Here is a 25,646-nt window from a genome sequence, read left to right as displayed (position 1 = left end):
TTTTTTTTGTATTTTTAGTAGAGACAGGGTTTCACCGTGTTAGCCAGGATGGTCTCAATCTCCTGAACTCATGATCCGCCTGCCTCAGCCTCCCAAAGTGCTGGGATTACAGGCGTGAGCCACCGCGCCCGAACTGTGCACAAGTTATTTCTATCAGCTCTAACTGTCCTTAAGACCAAGTATCAACATTAACTCAACATAGAACCAGACCATCAAATGCTTGCATTACAAATTGTTAAAGCATCATTTTCAAAAATAATTAAGCATAATTGTCATATTGCTCTCACTTGAAAGTATATAATTAATAATGTTATAAGGGCAAAATATTCTTTTTTCTTTTTCTTTTCTTTTTTTTTTGTTTTGAGACAGAATCTCACTCTGTCGCCTAGGCTGGAGTGCAGTGGTGTGATCTCGGCTCACTGCAACCTCTGCCTCCCGGGTTCAAGCGATTCTTGTGCCTCAGACTCCCGAGTAGCCGGGATTACAGGCACCCGCCACCACACCCAGCTAATTTTTTGTATTTTTAGTAGAGACAGGGTTTCACCATGTTGGCCAGGCTGGTCTTGAATTCCTGACCTCGTGATCTGCCTGCCTTGGCCTCCCAAAGTGCTGGGATTACAGGCGTCAGTCACCATGCCCAGACCTATTATTTGTATTTTGAATAAAAATTGTTATTTAAATTATTTTTCTTTTTTTTTTTTTTGAGATGGAGTCTCACTCTGTTGCCCAGGCTGGAGTGCAGTGGCCGGATCCCAGCTCACTGCAAGCTATGCCTCCCAGGTTTACGCCATTCTCCTGCCTCAGCCTCCCAAGTAGCTGGGACTACAGGCACCTGCCACCTCACCCGGCTAGTTTTTTGTATTTTTTTAGTAGAGACGGGGTTTCACCGTGTTAGCCAGGATGGTCTCGATCTCCTGACCTTGTGATCCGCCCATCTCGGCCTCCCAAAGTGCTGGGATTACAGGCTTGAGCCACCGCGCCCGGCAAATTATTTATCTTTATCATATCTTTTAAAATTTCTATGTGAAAACACTTTATAATGTGCATAATGTATTGCTACAAAGCAACATACAGTTTAAAAAGTAGGGAAGATGCTTTTTTTTATTTTTTATTTTATTTTATTTTACTTTAAGTTCTAGGGTACATGTGCACAACATGCATGTTTGTTACATAGGTATACCTGTGCCACGGTGGCTTGCTGCACTCATCAACTCGTCACTTACGTTAGGTATTTCTCCTAATGCTATCCCTTCCCTAACCTCCAACCCCCCATGTGCCCTGGTGTGTGATGTTCCCTGCCCTGTGTCCATGTGTTCCCATTGTTCAACTCCCACTTATGAGTGAGAACATGTGGTATTTGGTTTTCTGTCCTTGTGATAGTTTGCTGAGAATGATGGTTTCCAGCTTCATCTGTGGCCCTGCAAAGGACATGAATTCATCCCTTTTTATGGCTGCATAGTATTCCATGGTGTATATGTGCCGCATTTTCTTAATCCAGTCTATCATTGATGGACATCTGGGTTGGTTCCAAGTCTTTGCTATTGTGAATAGTGCCACAATAAACTTACGTCTGCATGTGTCTTTATAGTAGCATGACTTATAATCCTTTGGGTTATACCCAGTAATTGGACTGCTGGGTTAAATGGTATTTCTAGTTCTAGATCCTTGAGGAATTGCCACACTGTCTTCCACAATGGTTGAACTGATTTACACTCCCACTAACAGTGTAAAAGTGTTCCTATTTCTCCACATCCTCTCCAGCATCTGTTGTTTCCTGACTTTTTAACAATCACCATTCTAACTGGCGTGAGATGGTATCTCATTGTGGTTTTGTATTTCTCTGATGACCAGTGATGATGGGCATTTTTTCATGTGTCTGTTGGCTGCATAAATGTCTTCTTTTGAGAAGTATCTGTTCATATCCTTTGCCCACTTTTTGATGGGGTTGTTTGATTTTTTTCTTGTAAATTTGTTTAAGTTATTTGTAGCTTCTGGATATTAGCCCTTTGCCAGATGGGTAGATTGCAAAATTTTTTCCCATTCTGTAGGTTGCCTGTACACTCTGATGATAATTTCTTTTGCTGTGCAGAAGCACTTTAGTTTAATTAGATCCCATTTGTCTATTTTGGCTTTTGTTGCCATTGCTTTTGGAGTTTTAGTCATGAAGCCTTTGACCATGCCTATGTCCTGAATGGTATTGCCTAGGTTTTCTTTTTTTTTGAGACGGAGTCTCACTCAGTCACCCTGGCCGGAGTGCAGTGGTGTGATCTTGGCTCACTGCGAGCTCCGCCTCCCGGGTTTGTGCCATTCTCCTGCCTCAGCCTCCCAAGTAGCTGGGACTACAGGCGCCCACTGCCACGCCCGGCTAGTAGTTTGCATTTTTAGTAGAGACGGGGTTTCACCGTGTCAGCCAAGATGGTCTCGATCTCCTGACCTTGTGATCCGTCTGCCTTGGCCTCCCAAAGTGCTGGGATGACAGGTGTGAACCACTGCGCCCGGCCTTGCCTAGGTTTTCTTTTAGGGTTTTTATGGTTTTAGGTCTTACATTTAAGTCTTTAATCCATTTTGAGCTAATTTTTGTATAAGGTGTAAGGAAGGGATGCAGTTTCAGCTTTCTACGTATGGCTAGCCAGTTTTCCCAGCACCATTTATTAAATAGGAAATCCTTTCCCCATTGCTTGTTTTTGTCAGGTTTGTCAAAGATCAGATGGTTGTAGATGTGTGGTGTTATTTCTGAGGCCTCTGTTCTCTTCCATTGGTCTATATATCTGTTTTGGTACCACTACCATGCTGTTTTGGTTACTGTAGCCTCATAGTATAGTTTGAAGTCAGGTAGGGTGATGCCTCCAGCTTTGTTCTTTTTTTTTTTTTTTTTTGAGACGGAGTCTTGCTCTGTCGCCCAGGCTGGAGTGCAGTGGCCAGATCTCAGCTCACTGCAAGCTCCGCCTCCCGGGTTCCTGCCATTCTCCTGCCTCAGCCTCCCAAGTAGCTGGGACCACAGGCGCCGCCACCTCGCCCGGCTAATTTTTTGTGTTTTTAGTAGAGACGGGGTTTCGCCGTGTTAGCCAGGATGGTCTCGATCTCCTGACCTTGTGATCCGCCCGTCTCGGCCTCCCAAAGTGCTGGGATTACAAGCTTGAGCCACCGCGCCCGGCCTCCAGCTTTGTTCTTTTTGCTTAGGATTGTTTTGGCAATGCAAGCTCTTTTTTTGTTCCATATGAACTTTAAAGTAGTTTTTTCCAATTCTGTGAAGAAAGTCCTTGGTAGCTTGATGGAGATGACACTGAATCTATAAATTACCTTGGGCAGTATGGCCATTTTCACGATATTGATTCTTCTTATACATGAGCATGGAATGTTCTTCCTTTTGTTTGTCCTCTTTTATTTTGTTGAGCAGTGGTTTGTAGTTCTCCTTGAAGAGGTCCTTCACACCCCTTGTAAGTTGGATTCCTAGGTATTTTATTTTCTTTGTAGTAATTGTGAATGGGAGTCCACTCATGATTTGGCTCTCTGTTTGTCTGTTATTGGTGTATAGGAATGCTTGTGATTTTTGCGCAATGATTTTGTATCCTGAGACTGCTGAAGTTGCTTATCAGCTTAAGGAGATTTTGGGCTGAGACGATGGGGTTTTCTAAATATACAGTCATGTCATCTGCAAACAGAGACAATTTGACTTCCTCTTTTCCTAACTGAGTACCCTTTATTTCTTTCTCTTGCCTGATTGCCCTGGCTGGAACTTCCACCACTATGTTGAATAGGAGTAGTGAGAGAGGGCATCCTTGTCTCATGCCGGTTTTCAAAGGGAATGCTTCCAGTTTTTGCCCATTCAGTATGATATTGGCTGTGGGTTTGTGATAAACAGCTCTTATTATTTTGAAATACGTCAACAATATGTAGTTTATTGAGAGTTTTTAGCATGAAGGGCTGTTTAATTTTTGTCGAAGGCCTTTTCTGCATCTATTGAGATAATCATGTGGTTTTTGTTGTTGGTTCTGTTTATGTGATGGATTACATTTATTGATTTGCGTATGTTGAAGCAGCCTTGAATCCCAGGGATAAAGCTGACTTGATCGTGGTGAATGAGCTTTTTGATGTGCTGCTGGATTTGGTTTGCCAGCATTTTATTAAGGATGTTCACATCAATGTTCATCAGGAATACTGGCCTAACATAATTTTTTTTTGTTGTGTCTCTGCCAGGCTTTGGTATCAGGATGATACCACTGCTCTCTTCAGAACTGTCAGACAAGGATGTTTAGGTCGGCCGAAGCTGTCTGCTGCCTTTTGTTCTGATATGCCCTGACCACAGAGGTGAAATCTAGAGAGGCAGTAGGCCTTGCTGAGCTGCAGTGGGCTCCACCCAGTTCCAGCTTCCTGGTCTCTTTGTTTACATTGTGAGCATAAACCTGCCTACTCAAGCCTAAGGAAGGGCGGACACCCCTCCCCCTGCCGAGCTGCAGTACCGCAGGTTGATCTTAGACTGCTGTGCTATCAGTAAGCAAGGTTCCATGGGTGTAAGACCCACCAAGCCAGGCACAGGAGGGAATCCCCTGGTCTGCCGGTTGCGAAGACCATAGGAAAAGCCCAGTATTTGGGCAGAAGTGTACTGTTTCTCCAGGTACAGTCTGTCACGGCTTCCCTTGGCTAGGAAAGGGAAATTCCCTGACCCCTTGCACTTCCCAGGTGAGGCAACGCCCCACGCTGCTTCAGCTCGCCCTCCATGGGCTGCACTCTAGCCTGGGCATCCAGAGTGCGACTTTGTCTCAAAAAAAATAAAGAAATAAATAAAATAAAACCTCCAATTAAAAGAAGTTCAGCCAGGTGCAGTGGCTCACGCCTGTATCCAAGCACTTTGGGAGGTCAAGGCGGGTGGATCGCTTGAGGTCGGGAGTTCGAGACCAGCCTGACCAACATGGTGAAACCCCGTATCTACTAAAAATACAAAAAATTAGCTGAACATGGTGGTGCACGCCTGTAGTCCCAGATACGCGGGAGGCTGAGGCAGGAGAATTGCTTAAACCCGGGGCATGCAGGCTGCAGTAAGCCAAGATCACGACATTGCATTCCAGCTTGGGTGACAGAGTGAGACTCTGTCTCAAATAAATAAATAGGCCAGGCGTGGTGGCTGATGCCTGTAATCCCAGCACTTTGGGAGGCTGAGACGGGCAGACCACTTGAGGTCAGGAGTTCGAGACCAGCCTGACCAACATGGTGAAACCCCATGTCTACTAAAAATACAAAAAAAAAAAATTAGCCAGGTGTTGTGGTCTGTGCCTGTAATCTCAGCTACTCAGGAGGCTGAGGCAGGAGAATCGTTTGAACCTGGGAGGTGGAGGTTGCTGTGAGCCGAGATCACGCCACTGCACTCCAGTCTGAGCGACAAAGCGAAACTCCGTCTCTAAATAAATAAATAAATGAAATAAAAAGAGAAGTTCCACACTCGGGAGACTGAGGCAGGAGACTCGCTTGAACCCAGGAGGTGGAGGCTGCAATGAGCCAAGACCGCGCCACTACACTCCAGCCTGGGCCACAGAGTGAGACTGTCTCAAAAAGAGAAAAAAAAATTTTTTTTCAGCAGAAGCATTGCCTGAGTAACACTGAAACTCAGAACCAGGAAACTGAAGGCGGTTACGCCACATACATCTGCGGCAATAAGTAAGCTGTTCCAGCGAGGCTTACACTGTGGGTGGAGGCGGGCAGGAAATTCACTTGCAAGTTTCTGCACAGCTGTAAAGGCCAGCAAGCAGGAAGAAGGTGCCTCCTGTGATACAAGATACAGACGTAGTCTCCTATCCAGGAAACAGGGACAGAGCCGCAGACCAGATAAAGATACCGCCAACATTTCTCATTAAATGTTCTCAAATAATTATTTACATTTTTTCCTACAAAAGTAAAATTTAAACCTGAATTCATTTGATAACTATGGAATCTGAACAGTCCCGTATGCTTGTGACCTGGTTACTCTACGCTCCAGCGGTCGCCCTGATCCCAAAGCGCTTCTCGCCGCTCCCACTTCCTCCATTTTCACCGGAAGGGCAGCCACACTTCGCTGAGAGAAGCTCGGTTGTTCTGTTTACCTCGTGAACGATTGGCTGCAGATTCCAGAGAGGAAATAGGGACCCACCCCTCAGTTGTTACGCAATCTGGGGCGGAGTCCAGGGTCCACAGCCTTTCTAAGGGTAACCTGAGCGGGAGTTGTAGTGCTTGTTCTCAAATTGCCTTTAGCACGGAAAAGGATTCCTAAAAGTGGGGTTACTCCTCCACAGCAATAGTGTCCTTAAAATAGGGGCGCCCGGCCACCTGTAATCCCAGTACTTTGGGAGGCCGAGGTGGGGGATCACCTGAGGTCGGGAGTTCGAGACCAGCCTGACCAAAATGGAGAAACCCTGTCTCTACTAAAAATACAAAATTAGCCAGGCGTGGTGGCGCATGCCTGTAATCCCAGCTACTGTAATCCCAGCTACTTGGGAGGCTGAGGCAGGAGAATCGCTTGAACCTGGGAGGTAGAGGTTGCGGTGAGCCAAGATGGCGCCATTGCACTCTAGCTGGGGCAGCAGCAAGAGCGAAACTCCGTCTCAAAAAAAATATATATATATAAATATATATATATATATATATATGTACACACACACACATATATATAATATATAAATATATAAATATACATATATTTATCGCTTGAGCTTTCTAGGCTTAAGAGATCCTCCCGGCCGGGCGCGGTGGCTCACGCCTGTAATCCCAGCACTTTGGGAGGCCGAGACGGGCGGATCACAAGGTCAGGAGATTGAGACCATCCTGGCTGACACGGTGAAACCCCGTCTCTACTAAAAGTACAAAAAAAAAAACCAGCCGGGCGAGGTGGCGGGCGCCTGTAGTCCCAGCTACTCAGGAGGCTGAGGCAGGAGAATGGCGTAAACCCAGGAGGCGGAGCTTGTAGTGAGCCGAGTTGGCGCCACTGCACTCCAGCCTGGGCGACAGAGCAAAGACTCCGTCTCAAAAAAAAAAAAAAAAAAAAAAATTAAAAAGAGATCCTCCCAACTCAGCCTCCTGAGTAACTGGGATTACAGGTAAGCACCACCATGCCCAAATATTATATATATTTACATTATAAATATAATATATTATATATAAATATATGTTATATTTTATTACATATAATAGGCTGCCGGTGAGGACGTGAGGCACGCGCCACTGAGCCACTGAGAATTTCCCCCCCTGGGCAAGTCTGCAGGGCCAGGGCCCCTAGGGAAAAGAGCCTTTCCCAGATTTTAGGGCTCAGAAGCCTGCAGTGGGTTGGTAGGGATCGGGAAGGATGATGAGGTTGGGATGAGGAAGTGGTACCAATAGAAAGACAAACAAAACAAAACGAAATCAAACTTTCCCCTTTCCATCCCTGTCCTCCTCTTTGCAATCCCATCTGGGTGGCTGAAGGGAGACCCCGACCAGAGCCATCCTTTTTTTTTTTTTTTTGAGACGGAGTCTCGCTCTGTCGCCCAGGCTGGAGTGCAGTGGCCGGATCTCAGCTCACTGCAAGCTCCACCTCCCGGGTTCACGCCATTCTCCTGCCTCAGCCTCCCAAGTAGCTGGGACTACAGGCGCCCGCCACCTCGCCCAGCTAGTTTTTTGTACTTTTTAGTAGAGACGGGGTTTCACCGTATTAACCAGGATGGTCTCGATCTCCTGACCTCGTGATCCGCCCGTCTCGGCCTCCCAAAGTGCTGGGATTACAGGCTTGAGCCACCGCGCCCGGCCAACCATCCTTGCTGGCTTCTTTTGTCCTGCTCTGTGGGGAAACTGTGGGGAAAAGAAAGAAAGATCAGCCTGTTACTGTGTCTGTATAGAAAGAAGCAGACATAAGAGACTCCATTTTGTTCTGTATTTGAGATGCTGTTAATCTGTGACCCTATCCCCAACTTTGTCCTTGCAAGAGACATGTGCTGTGGTGACTCAAGGTTTAATGGATATTGGGCCGTGCAGGATGTGTCTTTGTTAAACAAGTGCCTAAAGGCTGCTTGCTGGTTAAAGCTCATCACCATTCTCTTAATCTCAAGTAAGAGAAAAGCATTTGTCTCCTGCCCGTCCCTGGGCAATGGAACATCTCCGTGTAAAACCCGATTGTATGCTTTGTTTACTGAGCAAGGAGAAAACCGCCTTTAGGAATAAAGTGGGACTTGCTGGAGCAATGCTGCTAAAAGGTTTATGGAGGTGTTTGCATATGCATCACAAGGCACAGCATTTGCCTTTAAACTTATTCATGTCACAGGGATTTTTGTTTATATGTCTTACTGCTGATTTCCTCCCTACAATGATCCTATTGTCCAGCCACTCCCTTATCTTTAAGATGGTAAAGATAATTATCAATAAATACTAAGGGAACTCAGAGACCGGTGCCGGCAGGTCCTCTGTAAGCTGAGCACCGGTCCCCTGGGCCCCACTTTTCTTTCTCTATACTTTGTCTCTGTGTCTCATTTCTTTTCTCAAGTCTCTAGTTCAACCTAACGAGAAACCCCCACAGGTGTGGAGGGGCAGGCCACCCCTTCAGAAACGAGTGAAGAAGAAAGCAGAAGGAAAGGCAAGTGAAATGGAGCCCTCTGCGAACAACCACGACTAGGGTCACACACGGCAAAATTCCTAGCTTTACTTTGAGGAGTAGCCCTATTTCCATTCATAAAGGACTCACTTTATGTAAGATTCGGAGCTGGGAAATGGTCCTTCCTGCCTCAAGAATTTCAAAGACGGCCGGGCGCGGTGGCTCAAGCCTGTAATCCCAGCACTTTGGGAGGCCGAGACGGGCGGATCACGAGGTCAGGAGATCGAGACCATCCTGGCTAACCCGGTGAAACCCCGTCTCTACTAAAAAAATACAAAACACTAGCCGGGCGAGGTGGCGGGCGCCTGTAGTCCCAGCTACTCGGGAGGCTGAGGCAGGAGAATGGCGTGAACCCGGGAGGCGGAGCTTGCAGTGAACTGAGATCCGGCCACTGCACTCCAGCCCGGGCAACAGAGCGAGACTCCGTCTCAAAAAAAAAAAAAAAAAAAAAAAAAAAAAAAAAAAAAAAGAATTTCAAAGACTTCCAGAGGAGGGTGTACAAAGACAGACAAGAAAGTGGCCAGTGCCCTGAAGATAGTCAGGGGATCCAGGGGAGTGTGAACCCCGAATATCTGAGACAGGTCTCAGTTAATTTAGAAAGTTTATGTTGTCGAGGTTGAGGATGTTCGCGGGTGACACAGCCTCAGGAGGTTCTGATGGTATGCGCCCAAGGTGGTCAGAGCACAGCTTGGTTTTATACGTTTTAGGGAGACATGAGACATCAGTCAACATATGTAAGATTAACATCAGTTTCGTCTGGAAAGGCAGGACAACTTGAAGCAAAGGTGGGACAACTCCAAGTGGCGAAGGGGCTTCCAGGTCATAGGTAGATAAGAGACAAATGGTTGCTTTCTTTTGAGTTTCTTTTTTTTTGAGATGGAGGCTCACTCCTGTAGCGCAGGCCGGAGTGCAGTGGTGTGATCTCGGCTCATTGCAACCTCCACCTCCCGGGTTCAAGCAATTCTTATTCCTCAGCCTCCCGAGTAGCTGGGATTACAGGAATGCACCACCATGCCTGGCTAATTTTTTGTATTTTGGTAGAGACGGGGTTTCACCATGTTGGTCAGGCTGGTCTCAAACTCCTGACCTCAGGTGAGCCACCTGCCTCGGCCTCCCAAAGTGCTGGGATTATAGACATTAGCCACCACACCCAGCCAATTTTTGTATTTTTAGTAGAGCTGGGGTTTCGTCATGTTGTCCAGGCTGGTTTCAAACTCCTGACCTCAGGTGATCCATCAGCTTTGGCCTCCCAAAGTGCTGGGATTACAGGCATGAGCCACAGTACCAGGCCTACATACATTTTAAACCCTGCTTTTAGATACTATAAACATGACTCTTCTTAATCTGAGACAGATCATGAAACCAATGATATTAATATTGAATCACAGCCTGGAACAACTGATATGCAAAAATTATGGCAGGTGGGAATGCTTTCAGTATTGTGTAAGATTCAGTTCAAAGGAAACAATAATTCACATTTCTAAAATTTAATTAAAAACCTGATAATTGGCCAGGTGTAGTGGCTCACACTTGTAATCCCAGCACTTTGGGAGGTCAAGGTGGGTGGATCACCTGAGGTCGGGAGTTCGAGACCAGACTGACCAACATGGAGAAACTCTGTCTCTACTAAAAATACAAAATTAGTCAGGCGTGGTGGTGTATGCCTGTAATCCTAGCTACTGGGGAGGCTGAGGCAGGAGAATCATTTGAACCCAGGAGGCAGAGGTTGCAGTGAGCTGAGATGGCACCATTGCACTCCAGCCTGGGCAATGAGAGCAAAACTCCATGTCAAAAAACAAACAAACAAACAAACAAACAAAACCCTGATAATTTTGACAAAACTCACAGGTAACTGATTATTGCTTGAAATGTAAATATTAAATGAAAATGATTTGCAAAGCACACATCTTGTGGATGTGTGAAAAGGTGAATGTTCTAGCATATTGTCGGTGCTCAGAATTCAGTGAAAAACTAGTAATAATCAAGAAGAATTTGAAGAACATTATGAATGAGCTTCACATAATGAAGTCTTTGAAATAATAAATCCCTGAAGTACTTTTTATCATAAAAAGAACAAAACATTGAAAAAGTGCCATTAGAATGCTAATATTACCTACTGTGTAATTAGAGTAGTCTACTGCTCAATAGAGTCCTAAAAAAGGTTGTAAATAGTGCATATCATTGCAGTCTACATTAATGGTTACAATGGTAGCAAAATGTATATCTACCATGATGAGACAACTTTTTAGTAAATTTATAAATCTAGGCAATCAGTCATTACCAAGAAAGCTTCAATTATGTAACAAAAATGTGTTTTTATCAGTGACTTAAATACTGAATTGCAGACTTACAAAACTGATGATTTTTGCTCATCTGAGGAACTCAAATGATATATCAAGCTTACTTACTCATCAGTGCTCAAGAAAAATGGTTTTGATGTGAAACGGTTATACAATGCTACAGATGGTTCTAGTATATGTCACAGAGAAAGTTCAGGGTGCCAAAGTTTTAGAGAAGTCTCTGTATGGCCAGGCGTGGTGGCTCGTGCCTGTAATCCCAGCACTTTGGGAGGCCAAGGCAGGCAGATCACGAGGTCAAGAGATCGAGACCATCCTGGCCAACATGGTGAAACCCCATCTCTACTAAAAATACAAAAATTAGCTGGGTGTGGTAGCATGCGCCTATAGTCCTAGCTGCTTGTGAGGCTGAGGCAGGAGAATTGCTTGAACCCGGGAGGCAGAGTTTGCAGTGAGCAGAGATTGTGCCACTGCACTCCAGCCTGGTGACAGAGCGAGACTCTGTCTCAAAAAAATAAAATAAAATAAAAAATAAAAAGTCTCTGTATATTTTAAATTGGTACTATATAAGTTACTGTATTCAATGATGTCAGGATGATGCAGTAAAATGTTTAAATGAAAAATTACTTTAAATATTTGCTTCACAACCTTTATATTACAACTACACATGAAATAAGCATTTGGGAACATTAAAAATATTTCTAAAGATACCGAGATTGAAGTCACGAAACTAGAAAGCATATTTGGGCACTCTTTAATAGTGGAATGTCAAGAACATTAGGAAATTGTACCAAACCTTTTATATTCACTTTAATAGAAGTTGTGAAATGGGAGTGGTAAGTGTTTGGGACATAAACTTTTTTTCCCAGAAATTTGACATTAATAACTTACATTGTTTTTTTTTTTTTTCCTTTTTGAGACGGAGTCTCACTCTGTCGCCCAGGCTGGAGTGCAGTGGCCACATCTCAGCTCACTGCAAGCTCCACCTCCCGGGTTTACACCATTCTCCTGCCTCAACTTCTGATAATTTCCCCACTAAATTGTTTGTATATTATGACGTATGTAACATCAACTATATTGTTCATGGTGCCAAATCCTCTCACTTTAGCAGCTATGTTAAAGATTTTTTAGCCCTTGAACTGCTGTCTGAAATTCTTTTTTTTTGAGACAGTCTCACTGTGTCACCCAGGCTGGAGTGCAGTGGCGCAGTCTTGGCTCACTGCAAACTCTGTCTCCCGGGTTCAAGCAATTCTCCTGCCTCAGCCTCCNAGGCAGGAGAATTGCTTGAACCCGGGAGACAGAGTTTGCAGTGAGCCAAGACTGCGCCACTGCACTCCAGCCTGGGTGACACAGTGAGACTGTCTCAAAAAAAAAGAATTTCAGACAGCAGTTCAAGGGCTAAAAAATCTTTAACATAGCTGCTAAAGTGAGAGGATTTGGCACCATGAACAATATAGTTGATGTTACATACGTCATAATATACAAACAATTTAGTGGGGAAATTATCAGAAGCTTATACAAGACTGTTTTGTCAAATCATGGCTAACATAGGCATATATCACTTAACCAATAATTACTACCCAAGAAATGCAAAAAATGTTTAAAAATCCATAAATAATTTGGAAATTGTTATAACAATTTAAGAAATTATTTATACTACAACTGTGTCACTTGGTAAATAGTTTTATAATCATTTAGTTAGAAAAGAAAAATAGCATAATTAGGAAATTTTTATTTATATATTAATTTACATTACCATACCAGTTGTCAACTATTTTGAATAGCACTCTTGATCTCACATATAGTTTGCTTGTAGCAAGTATTAATTGAATGATGTTTGACATAAATGAATGAAGATGACAGCCAGGACACCCAGGACAAGTAAAAACAGAGCTGAAGGAGTGTAAGGGTTGCAGTACTTACTGTCTTTTAGCTAAAGTATTTAGAAACAGAAAGGATAAGCGCACAGAGGAATAGCATAGCAGAAATCATGTGACTTTCTTATGTTAACCCTTCCCCTTGTCTAGACCCTATTTGTCCATATGGGCATCTCCATATAAAGACAAGACTCAGAAGGTTGGATAGCTATACTTCTTTGCCTCTGTTTTCATGAAGCCGAGTCCTCTGTTCGCTTTGGTTGCCGCCACTAGCTCTACAGCTGGGCTGCCCATGTGTACGCAGATGTCATGAAAATATCAAGTTCCCTAAGCAGCTTGAACTGCGGGGAGGCTCAGAGAAGGGAGATTTCCTGAGCTGCTGACTTACTGCCGGACTGACTCAGTAAGATTCCAGGTACTAGACAGAGCTAGTTAGGAAAGGAAACATTTCCTGTTTGCCTCTGCGGGGAAAAAGAAACTACTCTTCCGACAGTCGCCTGGCTCTAACACCGGAAAGGAAAGCGAGGCGGTGCATCCCCCAGAAGAGCAGCAGGCAGGGCCACTGAGCATCCCACGGCCACCAGCGGGGTTGTCCTGCTGTCCTTGCAGGAGTGCCCTGTCTCCCAGAATCTCCTCCTGGTGCTATCCCCACCCTGCCTGAAAGAAGTGAGGAGGATGATGGAGAGAGAGCCAGACGGGCTGGGGTTGGGAGGAGTGAGTGCCCTTGATTTTTCTCTTATCCAAATTCAACTTTCATTTTAGATTTCCCTCCAACTCTTCAAAGCAAGCATCGCTACTCTTAGTTTCTCATACAGGACTACTTAGGGGCGGCAAAAGTCTCGTGGGACTGGTGGGGTTTCCTGTGCTTTTAATTGAAATGATTTCTTTGTGGATTCCCAAAGCTAAACTGTCCTTGGTCACACTGGAAGGAAATAAAGAAAAATAAGTATGATTATTTTACCAAGTAGTGGGATTGCAGGTGAGGTTTTTCTTGTTTATTAGAAAATTCTTGGCCAGGCGCGGTGGCTCATTACTGTAATCCCAGCACTTTGGGTGGCCGAGGCGGGCAGATCAAGAGGTCAGGAGATTGAGACCATCCTGGCTAACACGGTGAAACCCCGTCTCTACTAAAAATACAAAAAATTAGCCGGGCTTGGTGGCGGGCGCCTGTAGTCCCAGCTACTCAGGAGGCTGAGGCAGGAGAATGGCGTAAACCCGGGAGGCGGAGCTTGCAGTGAGCCGAAGTTGTGCCACTGCACTCCAGCCTGGGCGACAGTGCGAGACTCTGTCTCAAGAAAAAAAAAAGAAAAGAAAATTATTTACTTGTTGTTTTTACAGTGATGTGCAATAAAAACAATTGGGAGAAAAAAGAAGAGTTGACCTAGATTTTCATAATGCAAAGAAAATGGCACCCAAATTCCCACTACAAAGATTTACATGTATTATCCAATTCAATTCATTCAGAATTCCATGAAGTCAGTCAGTTATCCCAGCTTAACTAACAGATGTTAGGAACCAGACTTGAAAGTGCTCAGCCAGGCTCGGCGCTGTCACCCACTCCTGTAATCCCAGCACTTCGGGAGGCCAAGGTGGGTGGATCACCTGAGGTCGTGAGTTGGAGACCAGCCTGACCAACATGGATAAACCCCATCTTTACTAAAGATACAAAATCAGCCGGGGCGTGATGGCGCATGCCTTTAATCCCAGCTACTTGGGAGACTGAGGCAGGAGAATCGCTTGAACCCAGGAGGCGGAGGTTGCAGTGAGCCAAGATCACCCCATTGCACTCCAGCCCGGGAAACAAGAGCGAAACTCTGTCTCAAAAAAAAAAAAAAAAAAAGAAAAAAGAAAAAAGAAAGTGCTCAGCCAGGATGTCATACCAAGTCTGTGGTGGAGTGCCAAGATGTCCTCTGCGGAAAGAATTACGTGTGCTGGCTGAAACAACACCAATAAACACTTTAGGCTTTGAGTTGGACACAGTTTGGTAAATACATGTTCCACAATGTTCCAGTCTTTCAGTGTCCCATGGGATATTTGCTTCCCCATAGAGAGCGTAGGTAGAGGTCCTTTACATACCCTGCAGGGATGCTGATTTGCATGGGGAGGGCTGGCACACAGCCTCTGCTGGGTATGAACAGTACAAGCCTCTGGAGGCTGTGCTCTGTTCAGAACTTGGAGCTGGTTGGGGCCCTCCAAGGCCCTGTGCTGACAGCTGGCCTGGGGGCTTCTCCTCACTAGGGTCTTCTCTCAGTATCTCAAGGTGGGCACAGTCTCTCCTGGGCACGCAGGCAATGGGCTGGACAAGTATCTCTTTCCTCTAAGGCCCAGTCACCAAGTATTCCCTCCAGGGGGCCGGGTTTGGAAATTCTCACTACATATAACAGCCCTTCTGTTGTCTCATATTTTCTAACTCTAGAGTGGTGGTTCCCAGTCTCTTTATCACTAAGGAAGCATAGGTGATTTCTTCCCTCCCTGTTTCAACATGGTTTTAACTACCAAACAGAATCCTCTAAGTGATCGTTTGCCTTCCTTTCCTTCTTTTCTTTTCTTTTCTTTTCTTTTCTTTTCTTTTCTTTTCTTTTCTTTTCTTCTCTTCTCTTCTCTTCTCTTCTCTTCTCTTCTCTTCTCTTCTCTTCTCTTCTCTTCTCTTCTCTTCTCTTCTCTTCTCTTCTCTTCTCTTCTCTTTCTCTTTCTCTTTCTTTCGCGGAGTTTCGCTCTTGTTGCCCAGGCTGGAGTGCAATGGTGTGATCTCAGCTCACTGCGCAACCTCCGCCTCCTGGGTTCAAGCGATTCTCCTGCCTTGGCCTCCTGAGTAGCTAGGATTACAGGCATGTGCTACCACACGCAGCTAATTTTGTATTTTCGGTAGAGACGGGGTTTCTCCATGTTGGTCAGGCTGATCTCGAACTCCTGACCTCAGGTCATCCACCCACCTTGGCTTCCCAAAGTGCTGGGATTACAGGCGTGAGCCACTGCGCCAAGCCTTCATTTGCTTCCTTATACTGTTCATCAAGATATATTTAAGATCAGCATGAAGACAAGGTTACATCATTTACAATATATGGAAGTAAGTCCCAGTCCCCATTAAGATCCTAGTCTGGGCTAGCTGACTGAGAGGGGCTGTTAAAATGTAGTAATAGGAGTAGCTGTCTCCCTTTCATTCTGCTGCTATGGCAGATTGCTTTGTTCCTCTAGGAACACTGACATCTAGAGATCTATGATTCATAATCTTGTGGCTGGACATGAGATGTCAAAAGAGGACAAGATCACTCAGGTTCCTCCTTTCCTTGAGTTCCCTCTCCTGGGCCAATTAAGAACAGGCACATGGAGAAAGGAACCCAGGATTATCCCATAATCACACAAAGATCTGTTCACATACGATGGCCCAAGGAGGCAGGGCCTGCCCATGAGTCACCTTTATCTACATAATGCAACCTAACTATCCTGTTTTGCTTTTAGCTATTCAAGACTTTTCCAACCATGGAGATGGCATGGGCTGTTTTCCCAACAGTATCTTGACTGAATCACTGAGTGTCATGCCAGAGGAATGGGACCTGGTTGACCTCTCTTCCGTGGTGTCCAGGTGCCCAGGAACCCCTATGTGGTAGTGGGATCCAGGTCTAAGAAAGCACAGCTCCTGTGTGGCCTCATGAGGAGTAGGTGCCTTACTGGGCTGGTTCTAAATTGTTCCAGGGTCAAGGCAGCAGGCATAAAGAACCCACTCTTTCATCCTTCCAACATTTTTTTTGGTAATAACCCAATTCCCTGATTAAAACATCTACAGTGGTGTCTTACATTTTTCAAAGCATAACTCAAACATTTCTTCCTTGGAAAAACCTAAGTCTCCTAAAATAGGGGTTCCCAACCCCTGGGCCATGGACTGGTATCAGTCCACGGCCTGTTAGGAACTGGGCCGCACAGCAGGAGGTGAGTGGCAGGCGACCAAGCATTAACACCCGAGCTCTGCCTCCTGTCAGATCAGCAGTGGCATTAGATTCTCATGGGAGTGTGAACCTTATTGTGAACTGTGCATGCGAGGGATCTAGGTTGCTCACTCCTATGAGAATCTAATGCCTGATGACCTGTCAGTGTCTCCCATCACCCTCAGATGGGACTGTCTCATTGCAGGAAAACAAGCTCAGGGCCCCTACTGACTTTACATTATGGTGAGTTGTATAATTATTTCATTATATATTACAATGTAATAATATAAATAAAATCCACAATAAATGTTATGTGCTTGAATCATCCCCAAACCACCCCTCCGAAAAATTGTCTTCCATGAAACCTGTCCCTTGTGCCAAAAATGTTGGGAACCACTGTCCTAGAAAACAGTTTCCTCCCTGACTTTTAGCATTTTGTACGTTTCTTTCAGCACTAACCACAATAGTTATCTTTAAGTCTGTTTATTCATTGTTACTAAATCTTAGGTTCCTTCGGTGCAGGAACTTTTCTCGCCACCTAGTCCCACCCTGCACCTCACAACATTCTGTGAACACAGGAAGGGTTCAATAAATATTTGTAAAAGATTCCTTGGAGTTTGGCTTAAAAAGATTTAAGATCTAAAACTGAGGAAGGCAGATCTTTGAGGTAAGGCAAACATAGCCTGCCAATATGGCAGGAAGTAGAAATGGGCAGACCAAGTAGAGAAGGAAAACAGTTCATCTTTCTGGGACACTAATAAGGAGTAACAGTTTCCCTTCAATTCTTTAAAAAATAGGATGTAGGAGTCCAAATTTCCATCAAATCTATAGATCGATTTTCTTTGCATCAATTGACTTCTGGTGGAGTGCGGTGGCTCATGCCTACAATCCCAGCACTTTGGGAGGCTGAGGTGGGTGGATCACCTGAGATCAGGAGTTCGAGACCAGCTGGCCAACATGGTGAAACCCCCATCTCTACTAAAAATACAAAAATTAGCTGGGCTTGGTAGCGCGTGCCTGTAATCCCAGCTACCTGGGAGGCTAAGGCAGGAGAATCACTTAAACCCAGGAGGCCAAGTTTGTGGTGAGCCAAGATCATGCCATTGTACTCTAGCCTGGGTGACAAGAGTGAAACTCAGTCTCAAAAAAACAAAAACAAAAACAAAAACAAAAAAACAAACAAAAAAGATGTCTTTGTTGTTGCTAAAATGCAGATTCTGGGCTTACGAAGAAACTAATACTCTAGTAGGAATGCTTGAAATAAAAATACCTACCACTTCGCCGGGCGCGGTGGCTCACGCCTGTAATCCCTGCACTTTGGGAGGCCGAGGCGGGCGGATCACGAGGTCAGGAGATCGAGACCATCCTGGCTAACAAGGTGAAACCCCGTCTCTACTAAAATACAAAAAAAAAATTAGCCGGGCGCGGTGGCGGGCGCCTGTAGTCCCAGCTACTCGGGAGGCTGAGGCAGGAGAATGGCGCGAACCCGGGAGGCGGAGCTTGCAGTGAGCCGAGATGGTGCCACTGCACTCCAGCCTGGGGGACAGAGTGAAGACTCCGCCTCAAAAAAAAAAAAAAAAAAAAATACCTACCACTAACTGAAACCGAAATATCAGGTTGACCATTTTGTGTTGCTGTAATAGAATGCCACAGACTGAGTATTTTATAAAGCATAGCAGTCTATTTCATGGTTCTGGAGGACAAGAAGTCTAATATCAAGATCCCGGCATTTGGTGAGTCTTTTTGCTGTATCATCTCTTGGTAGAGGCAAGTGGGTGAGTGAGGGCAAGAGGTTGAACTTGCCTCAACCTCAAGCCCTTTTATAATCAGTATTAATCCATTCATAAAGTTGGAACCCCCATGGCCAGCCAGTTATTAGGCTTCACTTCTCAATATGGTTGCATTGTGGATTCAGTTTCCAACACATGCTTTTTGGAGGACACATTCAAACCACAGCACAGATACTTTATATTAGCTTTATAAAGACTCTCCCAAGAAAACAGTGCCATATACAAGATGAGGAACTGGAGCCCAGACAGGTGAAGCCCCACTGCGTTTAACACAGGAAGAAATGGCAAAGTAAAAATTCACACCCAGGACTCCCTGGGCTTTTCACCACACATATTGCCTTCTCATTGGATATCACCTGACAGAATGAGACTCAGGTGATTACAGGGATTCACCAGGAAAAAGGGGAAAGTCGGCATGACCAGAACTAGAACACTGGCCAGTGAATGCAGTTCTGGGTGGACCATGGCATTGGAAGCCCAAGGATAGCTTGAATGTGGTTTAAAAAAAAAAGAAAAAGGCACAAAATGCACAAATGAAATACAAATGATGCTCAAACACAGCTTTTATTTTACTTCAAAGTTTACTTCAGCTCAGCTTGAGAAGGTGAGGGGAATGAAGCAGATGCTGTTAAAGGGCCATAGGAGAGAAAAGGTATCTGTGGGAAGAGAATAATCTCTTTTGACTCCATGTGCTGCCTCACAGACACACTGGAGCAGGGATTGGGCCCCCAAGACCTCAGGTAGCTCTGTGCCTATGGCTTTGCTGGGTGCAGCCTACATGGCTGCTCGAATGGGTTATAGGCTGGTGCCTGAAGCTTTCCGAAGGGGGCGTTGCATGCTGCCACTGACTCCACAGTTCTGGGGTCCTGGTGGTGGTCAGGTCCTGCTCCCACAGCTCCACAATGCACTCTCCTGTGGCCTGGATCCACTAGACACTAGACATTTCCCTGGTGGGGGCTCTCTGCGGCAGCTGCACCTCACATTTCCACTTGGCATTACTCTAGTGGAGGGTCTCTGTGGGCTGGGCATGCTAGCTCAGTTCTCTTTTCCTCTTCTTATAAAGCCACCAGTCCCATTCCTGTGATAACCCATTAATCCATTAACCCATGAATGAAGGTAGAGCCTTATCATCCAATGACATCTCAAAGGCTCCACCTTTCAGTATTGCCACATTAGGGATTAAGTCTCAACATGAGTGTTGGAAGGAACATTCAAACCAAAGCAGTATGAAAACAATATTCAACTCCAAGGTATATGGTCAAGATTACAGGTGGTAAGGAATAGGCTAAATTTGCCAGAGATGTGCTGTGGAATTATCTGTCTGTATTTCTAACTATGACCTTAGCTTCCTCAACTCCATTTCACTGCAGAATGTGAAAAAATAAATTGAGATCCAGGTTCTTTTTTTTAATTTTTATTTTTTGAGACAGAGTCTCACCCTGTCACTCAGGCCGGAGTGCAGTGGCACAATCTCGGCGCACAGCAACCTCTGCCTCCTGGGATGAAGTCATTCTCCTGCCTCAGCCTCCTGAGTAGCTGGGACTACAGGTGCCTGCCACCATGCCCAGCTAATTTTTTATATTTTTTAGTAGAGACAGGGTTTCACCGTGTTGGTTTCGATCTCCTGACCTCGTGATCTGCCTGCCTCGGCCTCCCAAAGTGCTGGGATTATAGGTGTGAGCCGCCGTGCTCTGCTCAGTTTCTTATTTTTAATAGAAAAGTAGGAGAACAGGGAAGGCACACAGGTCAGTGTGAGGAAGGGGTCATGGTAGACACGGAGGTGGATGTTTGTCTGCCTCCTCATATTATGCTAACAGGGACACAGATTCAGACAGATTCAGATTCAGACAGATTCAGAGGCCCTTGCAAAAGAGAAGCCAGAGTCCCTTAAGACACAAAGGTGAGGCGTGAAGAAATCCTGCATCTCAGTCGCACACAAGGCAGCTGTCTCAGGCTACAGAAGAAAACAGTCATGAACAAATTCAGGTCAGTCACAGTAAGTGATGACACTCTGAACAGCCCACCACACACTCAAAAATTCCAAATCAAAAAATCCCCACAACCCAGTCCTGTCCCATCTGCCCCACCCTCCACCCACTTCAGACCCCCAGAATCTCACCTTTACAAGCTGTGAGAGAATCATCAGATCCCTGGGAACTGTCGCTACCTGGGGTAGAACAAAAACAAGACCTGGTTAGAGCCCACAGGAGATGTGGTGCAGGAGGAATTGTGGGGTGGGCGAGCTCCTCCACACTCCCGCCCCCATCACTTACACACAGCCTGAGAGTAGCTCCATCCTTTTCTACCTGTTAGAAGAAAATGTCCTGTGAGGGGCCAGGGAGGAGGCAGGGCCATAAGGTCCTAGAGGAACCTCCTAGTCTTGGATCCCAGAGAAGTATCCAGAACTGTGACTGCAGACCCAGGGCAAGATCAGGAAACATGAAGAAAGCAATTGTGGGTCCTGGACCAACTGCCCTCCTGAGGTCTGTCCTCAGCAGGGACCTTCCCCTGTGACCTGTGACTGCTGGGCTCAGATCCCCATCACCACAATCATAAAGGTGATAAATCTGTCCTTCATTGTCACAGGTACCACAGGCGTGGTGGCTCACGCCTGTAATCCCAGCACTTTGTGAGGCTGAGGCAGGTGGATCACGAGGTGAGGAGTTCGACACCAGCCTGGCCAACACAGTGAAACCCCATCTCTACTAAAAGTACAAAAAAAAATTAGCCGGGTGTGGTGGCACGCACATGTAGTCCCAGCTACTCGGGAGGCTGAGGCAGAAGAATCGCTTGAACCTGGGAGGCAGAGGTTACAGTGAACTGAAACCACGCCATTGCACTCCAGCCTGGGTGACAGAGCCAAGATTCCATCTCAAAAAAGAGTAGGTGCTGGCACACAGGGCCCGGGCTGGGTCGGCCCGTGTGTGTGGATGGTGCTTCCCAGTAACAAGGCAGGACACACTTCTACCTAGGGCTTGAAACCCCCAGTGGGACAAGAAAACTCAGACTCTACCCCTCTCCCTTCCCCACCTGAGCTCTTCCTCCTCCACATCACAGCAGCAACCACAGCTCCAGTGACCACAATTCCAAGGAGAACCAGGCTAGCAATGATGCCCACGATGGGGATGGTGGACTGGGAAGACGGCTCTGGGAAAACAGGGGAACGTAAGGGGCCCTGACCCCCAGGCCTCAGCCCCGACCCTGCAAAAGGGCTTCAGAAGGGCTCCTGCTTTCCCTAAGAGACATGACCTCCCATTCCCTTCCTTACCCCATCTCAGGGTGAGGGGCTCGAGTAGCCCCTCATGCTGCACATGGCACGTGTATCTCTGCTTCTCTCCAGAAGGTACCACCACAGCTGCCCACTTCTGGAAAGTTCCATCCCCTGCAGGCCTGGTCTCCACAAGCTCCGTGTCCTGGGTCTGGTCCTCCCCATCCCGCTGCCAGGTCACTGTGATCTCCGCAGGGTAGAAGCCCAGGGCCCAGCACCTCAGGGTGGCCTCATGAGCAGAGACGGGGTGGTGGGTCACGTGTGTCTTTGGGGGTTCTGAGGGGAAGAGTCAGAAAATTCACTGTGTATCTCTCATGGGACACTCCAGCAGCACCCATGTGACCATCCTGAGAAGGAAGAGGACAATTATAGTAGGAGATGAGGACAAAACCTTGACACCAGCCTGAACTTAGGGATCTGGGATAGCCTCTTATTCCTTGGAAAGTTCTAGAATCGGGGTGAGATAGCCCAGGATAGAAGGTGAAAAGGGATTTCTGGTCCTGGCCTGTGCGGATGCTGAGTGACTGAGAAAAGCTGGAGTCAGACCTCCAAAAACTCTTGGCGTGGGGCTGAGAACCAGGCACGAGAGAAACTCCCCCATGATTCCTAACACTGAGAGTCAAAGAGAACTGCTCATCAGTTCATTTGAAGAATGGACTCTCCAGCGGGACTAGATTCCTTAATTGTCCCTGAGAGAAGGCTGGTCATTTAAGAGAGTCACTCTCTGGTACAGGATCTCCTGTACCTGGGGTGACAGCCCCCTCTCCTGATCCAAGGGAGGAGGGGTATTCTGGCTTCCATCCCTGCGTCTTCTACTGTTTGAGGTCTGTCAGCTGTGGGCACAGTCCTAGCCCAAGAAGGAGATGGGAGAGTAGCCCTGCGGACCCTCTTACCCGAGCGCTGCAGCGTCTCCTTCCCATTCTCCAGGTATCTGCGGAGCCACTCCACGCATGTGTCTTCCAGGTAGGCTCTCTGGTGCTCCGCCTCAGAGCCATCATTTGACTTTCGCTCGGAGATTTGAGCCGCCGTGTCCACCGCGGACCAGGAGCGCAGGTCCTCATTCAGGGTGAGATAATCCTTCCCGTCGTAGGCGAACTGTTCATACCCGCGGAGGAAGCGCCCGTCCGGCCCCAGGTCGCAGCCATGCATCCACTGGAGGGTGTGAGACCCTGGCCCCGCCTGCTAGTCAGTCCCGCCCACCGAGCCCCGCCCCGTCGCCGCCAACCCGCAGGGATTGTGGCCTAAACTGAAAATGAAACCGGGTAAAGGAGCCTGGGACTCTGCCGGGTCGAGGGTCTGGGCGGGTTCCACAGCCTGGGGGTGAATCTTGGACCCTGAGACTCGAGGGAACCCACGATGTCCGTGAGGGATGGGGAGGGGTCGTGACCTGCGCCCCGGGCCGGGGTCACTCACCGGCCTCGCTCTGGTTGTAGTAGCCGCGCAGGGTCTTCAGGTTCACTCGGAAAGTCTGTGCGGTGTCCCTGGCTCTGCGTGTCTCCTGGTCCCAATACTCCGGCCCCTCCTGCTCCATCCACGGCGCCCGCGGCTGCATCCTCGGACTCGCCGCATCGCTGTCGTACCGCACGAACTGGGTGTCGTCCACGTAGCCCACGGAGATGAAGCGGGGCTCCCCGCGGCCGGGCCGGGACACGGAAGTGTGGAAATACTTCAAGGAGTGGGAGCCTGGGGGCGAGGAGGGGCTGAGACCGGTCCGGCCCTACTCCCGGCGCGGCTCCCCGAGTCCTGCGCCCCCGCCGGTCCGGCCCCTCTCTCCTCCGGGTAGAGGCCGCTTCCATCCCGACCCCGCACTCACCCGCCCAGGTCTTGGTAAGGGCCGAGAGCAGGAGAAGTAGGGTTCGTAGTGCCATGACGCCATTCTCTGAGTCGGTAGAGCCTCCTGAATCCGGGTGGGTGCGTGCGGACTTTATAGCCGGGAGTCGTGGCGACGCTGATTGGCTTCTCCAGAAACCCGACACCCATTGGGAATGAGAACTGAGTCTGCGTCATGAGTATCCAGGAAGAAGGACACGACCAGGTTAACAGAGGAAATGAAAGTGGTGTGGAATGCCCAACGCTGCGCCTCCCAGGTCTCCACACTCTGCCTTTGGGGCCTGAGACCCTGACAGTCACGCCCGGGGACCTGGAACATTGTTCTGCGCTCTCACCTCCTGACCCGAGCGCTCTTTGTTACACTATGCCCCTGAGTCCTGGCCCAGGGACTGTGTAAACTGTGTAAATCAGTGTTTTTTTCGTGTGTGTTTTTTGGAGCTGGGTGTGTGTGTGTGTATATGTGTGTGTGTGTGTGTGTCTGTGTGTGTTGGGGGGTGGGGTGTCTCGCTCCGTTGATCAGGCTGGTCTCGAACTTCTGGACTAAAGCGATCCTCCCATCTCGGCCTCTCAAAGTGCTAGGATTACCGGCATAGGATTACCGGCATGAGCCACCCTGCCCGGACTTTTTTTTTTTTTTTCTGAGACAGTCTCATTTTGTCGCCCAGGCTGGAGTGCAGTGGCACGATCTCGGCTCACTGCAACCTCCGCCTCCCGGGTTCACACCATTGTCCTGCCTCAGCCTCCCAAGTAGCTGGGACTACAGGCGCCCGCCACCACGCCCAGCTAATTTTTTGTATTTTTAGTAGAGACGGGGTTTCACTGTGTTAGCCAGGATGGTCTCGATCTCTTGACCTCGTGATCCGCCCCACTCAGCTTCCCAAAGTGCTGGGATTACAGGCGTCAGTCACTGCGACCCGCCTACCCGGCGATTTTTTTTTTTTGTATTTTGTAGAGTCGGGTTTTCGCCATGTTGCCAAGGCTAGTCTCAAACTCCTGGGTTCAAGCGATTCGTCCACGTCGGCCTCCCAAGGTACTGTGTTTACAGGCGTGAGCCTGTATTGTTAAATATTGTATTGTTTTAAATCCCAAAGTGTTGGAAAGTGTTGGAATTACAGGCGTGAGCCACCGCCCCCAGCAATTAGCCCGCCGTAAAAACTTTTAGGTTTCAGTATCTCTGTGCACGCTTAGAAATTAGTGAGGACCCAGCTGGGCGCGGTGGCTCACGCCTGTACTCCCAGCACTTTGGGAGGCCAAGGCGGGCTGATCACCTGAGGTTGGGAGTTCGAGACCAGCCTGACCAATATGGAGAAACCCCATCTCTACTAAAAATCCAAAAAATTAGCCGGGCGTGGTGGCGGCGCATGACTGTAATCCTGGCTATTTGGGAGGTAGAGGCCTGGCTCTTTGGGAGGTAGAGGCAGAAGAATCGCTTGAACCCAGGAGGCGGAGGTTGCGGTGAGTCAAGATCCCGCCATTGCCCTCCAGCCTCCAAAAAGAAATTAGTGAGGACCCAAATAAATTTTGTTTCTGTGGCTTGTGTCAAGTTTTATCATATAAAAATTAAAACAGATTAAAACAAAATATTAAAAATATTAATTCATTTAATATAATATTAATAACCCATTACATGTTAATGGAAACAACTTTTTGTGTGTGTTTTTTTTTTTTTTTTTTTTGAGTCAGAGTCTTGCTCTGTCCGCAGGCTGGAGTGCAGTGGAACGATCTCGGCTCACCGTAACCTCCTTCTCCCGGGTTCAAGCGATTCTCCTGCCTCAGCCTCCCCAGTAACTGGGACTACAGGCGTGTGCCACTACGCCCAGCTTATTTTTGTGTTTTTAGTAGAGACGGGGTTTCACCATGTTGGCCAGGTTGGTCTTGATCTCTTGAGCGGAAATAACATATTTTTAATGCAAAAAACCCACCTAACTTTAAATTTTTCCAAAATTAACAATGTATAGGCAGGGCACGGTGGCTCACGCCTGTAATCACAGCATTTTGGTAGGCTGGGGAGGGCAGATCACGAGGTCAGGAGTTCAAGACTAACCTGGCCAACATGATGAAACCCCTTCTCTAC

At 47.1% G+C, this 25,646-nt stretch overlaps 1 protein-coding gene across 4 annotated transcripts; it reads right to left on the bottom strand.

The window, feature by feature from the left end:
• Window positions 1-19,019: 19,019 nt before the first annotated feature.
• Window positions 19,020-23,738, bottom strand: LOC112622184 (popy class I histocompatibility antigen, alpha chain E-like). 4 transcript variants are annotated; one of them, XM_025381443.1, is made up of 8 exons: window positions 23,556-23,738; window positions 23,156-23,425; window positions 22,636-22,911; window positions 21,743-22,018; window positions 21,505-21,621; window positions 20,748-20,798; window positions 20,594-20,641; window positions 19,020-20,428 (listed from the first exon to the last, which is right to left on the bottom strand). In XM_025381443.1, exons 1-8 carry the CDS (start codon window positions 23,608-23,610, stop codon window positions 20,424-20,426), a joined length of 1,098 nt encoding a protein of 365 aa, XP_025237228.1. In that variant the 5' UTR covers window positions 23,611-23,738; the 3' UTR covers window positions 19,020-20,423. The 4 variants fall into 4 exon arrangements, with proteins under 4 accessions (XP_025237228.1, XP_025237227.1, XP_025237230.1 ...); XM_025381442.1 differs by having other exon boundaries at window positions 20,748-20,780; XM_025381445.1 differs by lacking the exon at window positions 21,505-21,621 and having other exon boundaries at window positions 20,748-20,780.
• Between the last annotated feature and the right edge of the window lie 1,908 nt (window positions 23,739-25,646).

This window comes from Theropithecus gelada, chromosome 4, assembly GCF_003255815.1.
Source record: "Theropithecus gelada isolate Dixy chromosome 4, Tgel_1.0, whole genome shotgun sequence".
In the NCBI taxonomy this organism is placed as follows: Eukaryota; Metazoa; Chordata; class Mammalia; order Primates; family Cercopithecidae; genus Theropithecus; species Theropithecus gelada.
Note: the sequence above shows the minus strand (reverse complement) of the source record. Positions and strands in the feature narration are given on the sequence as shown.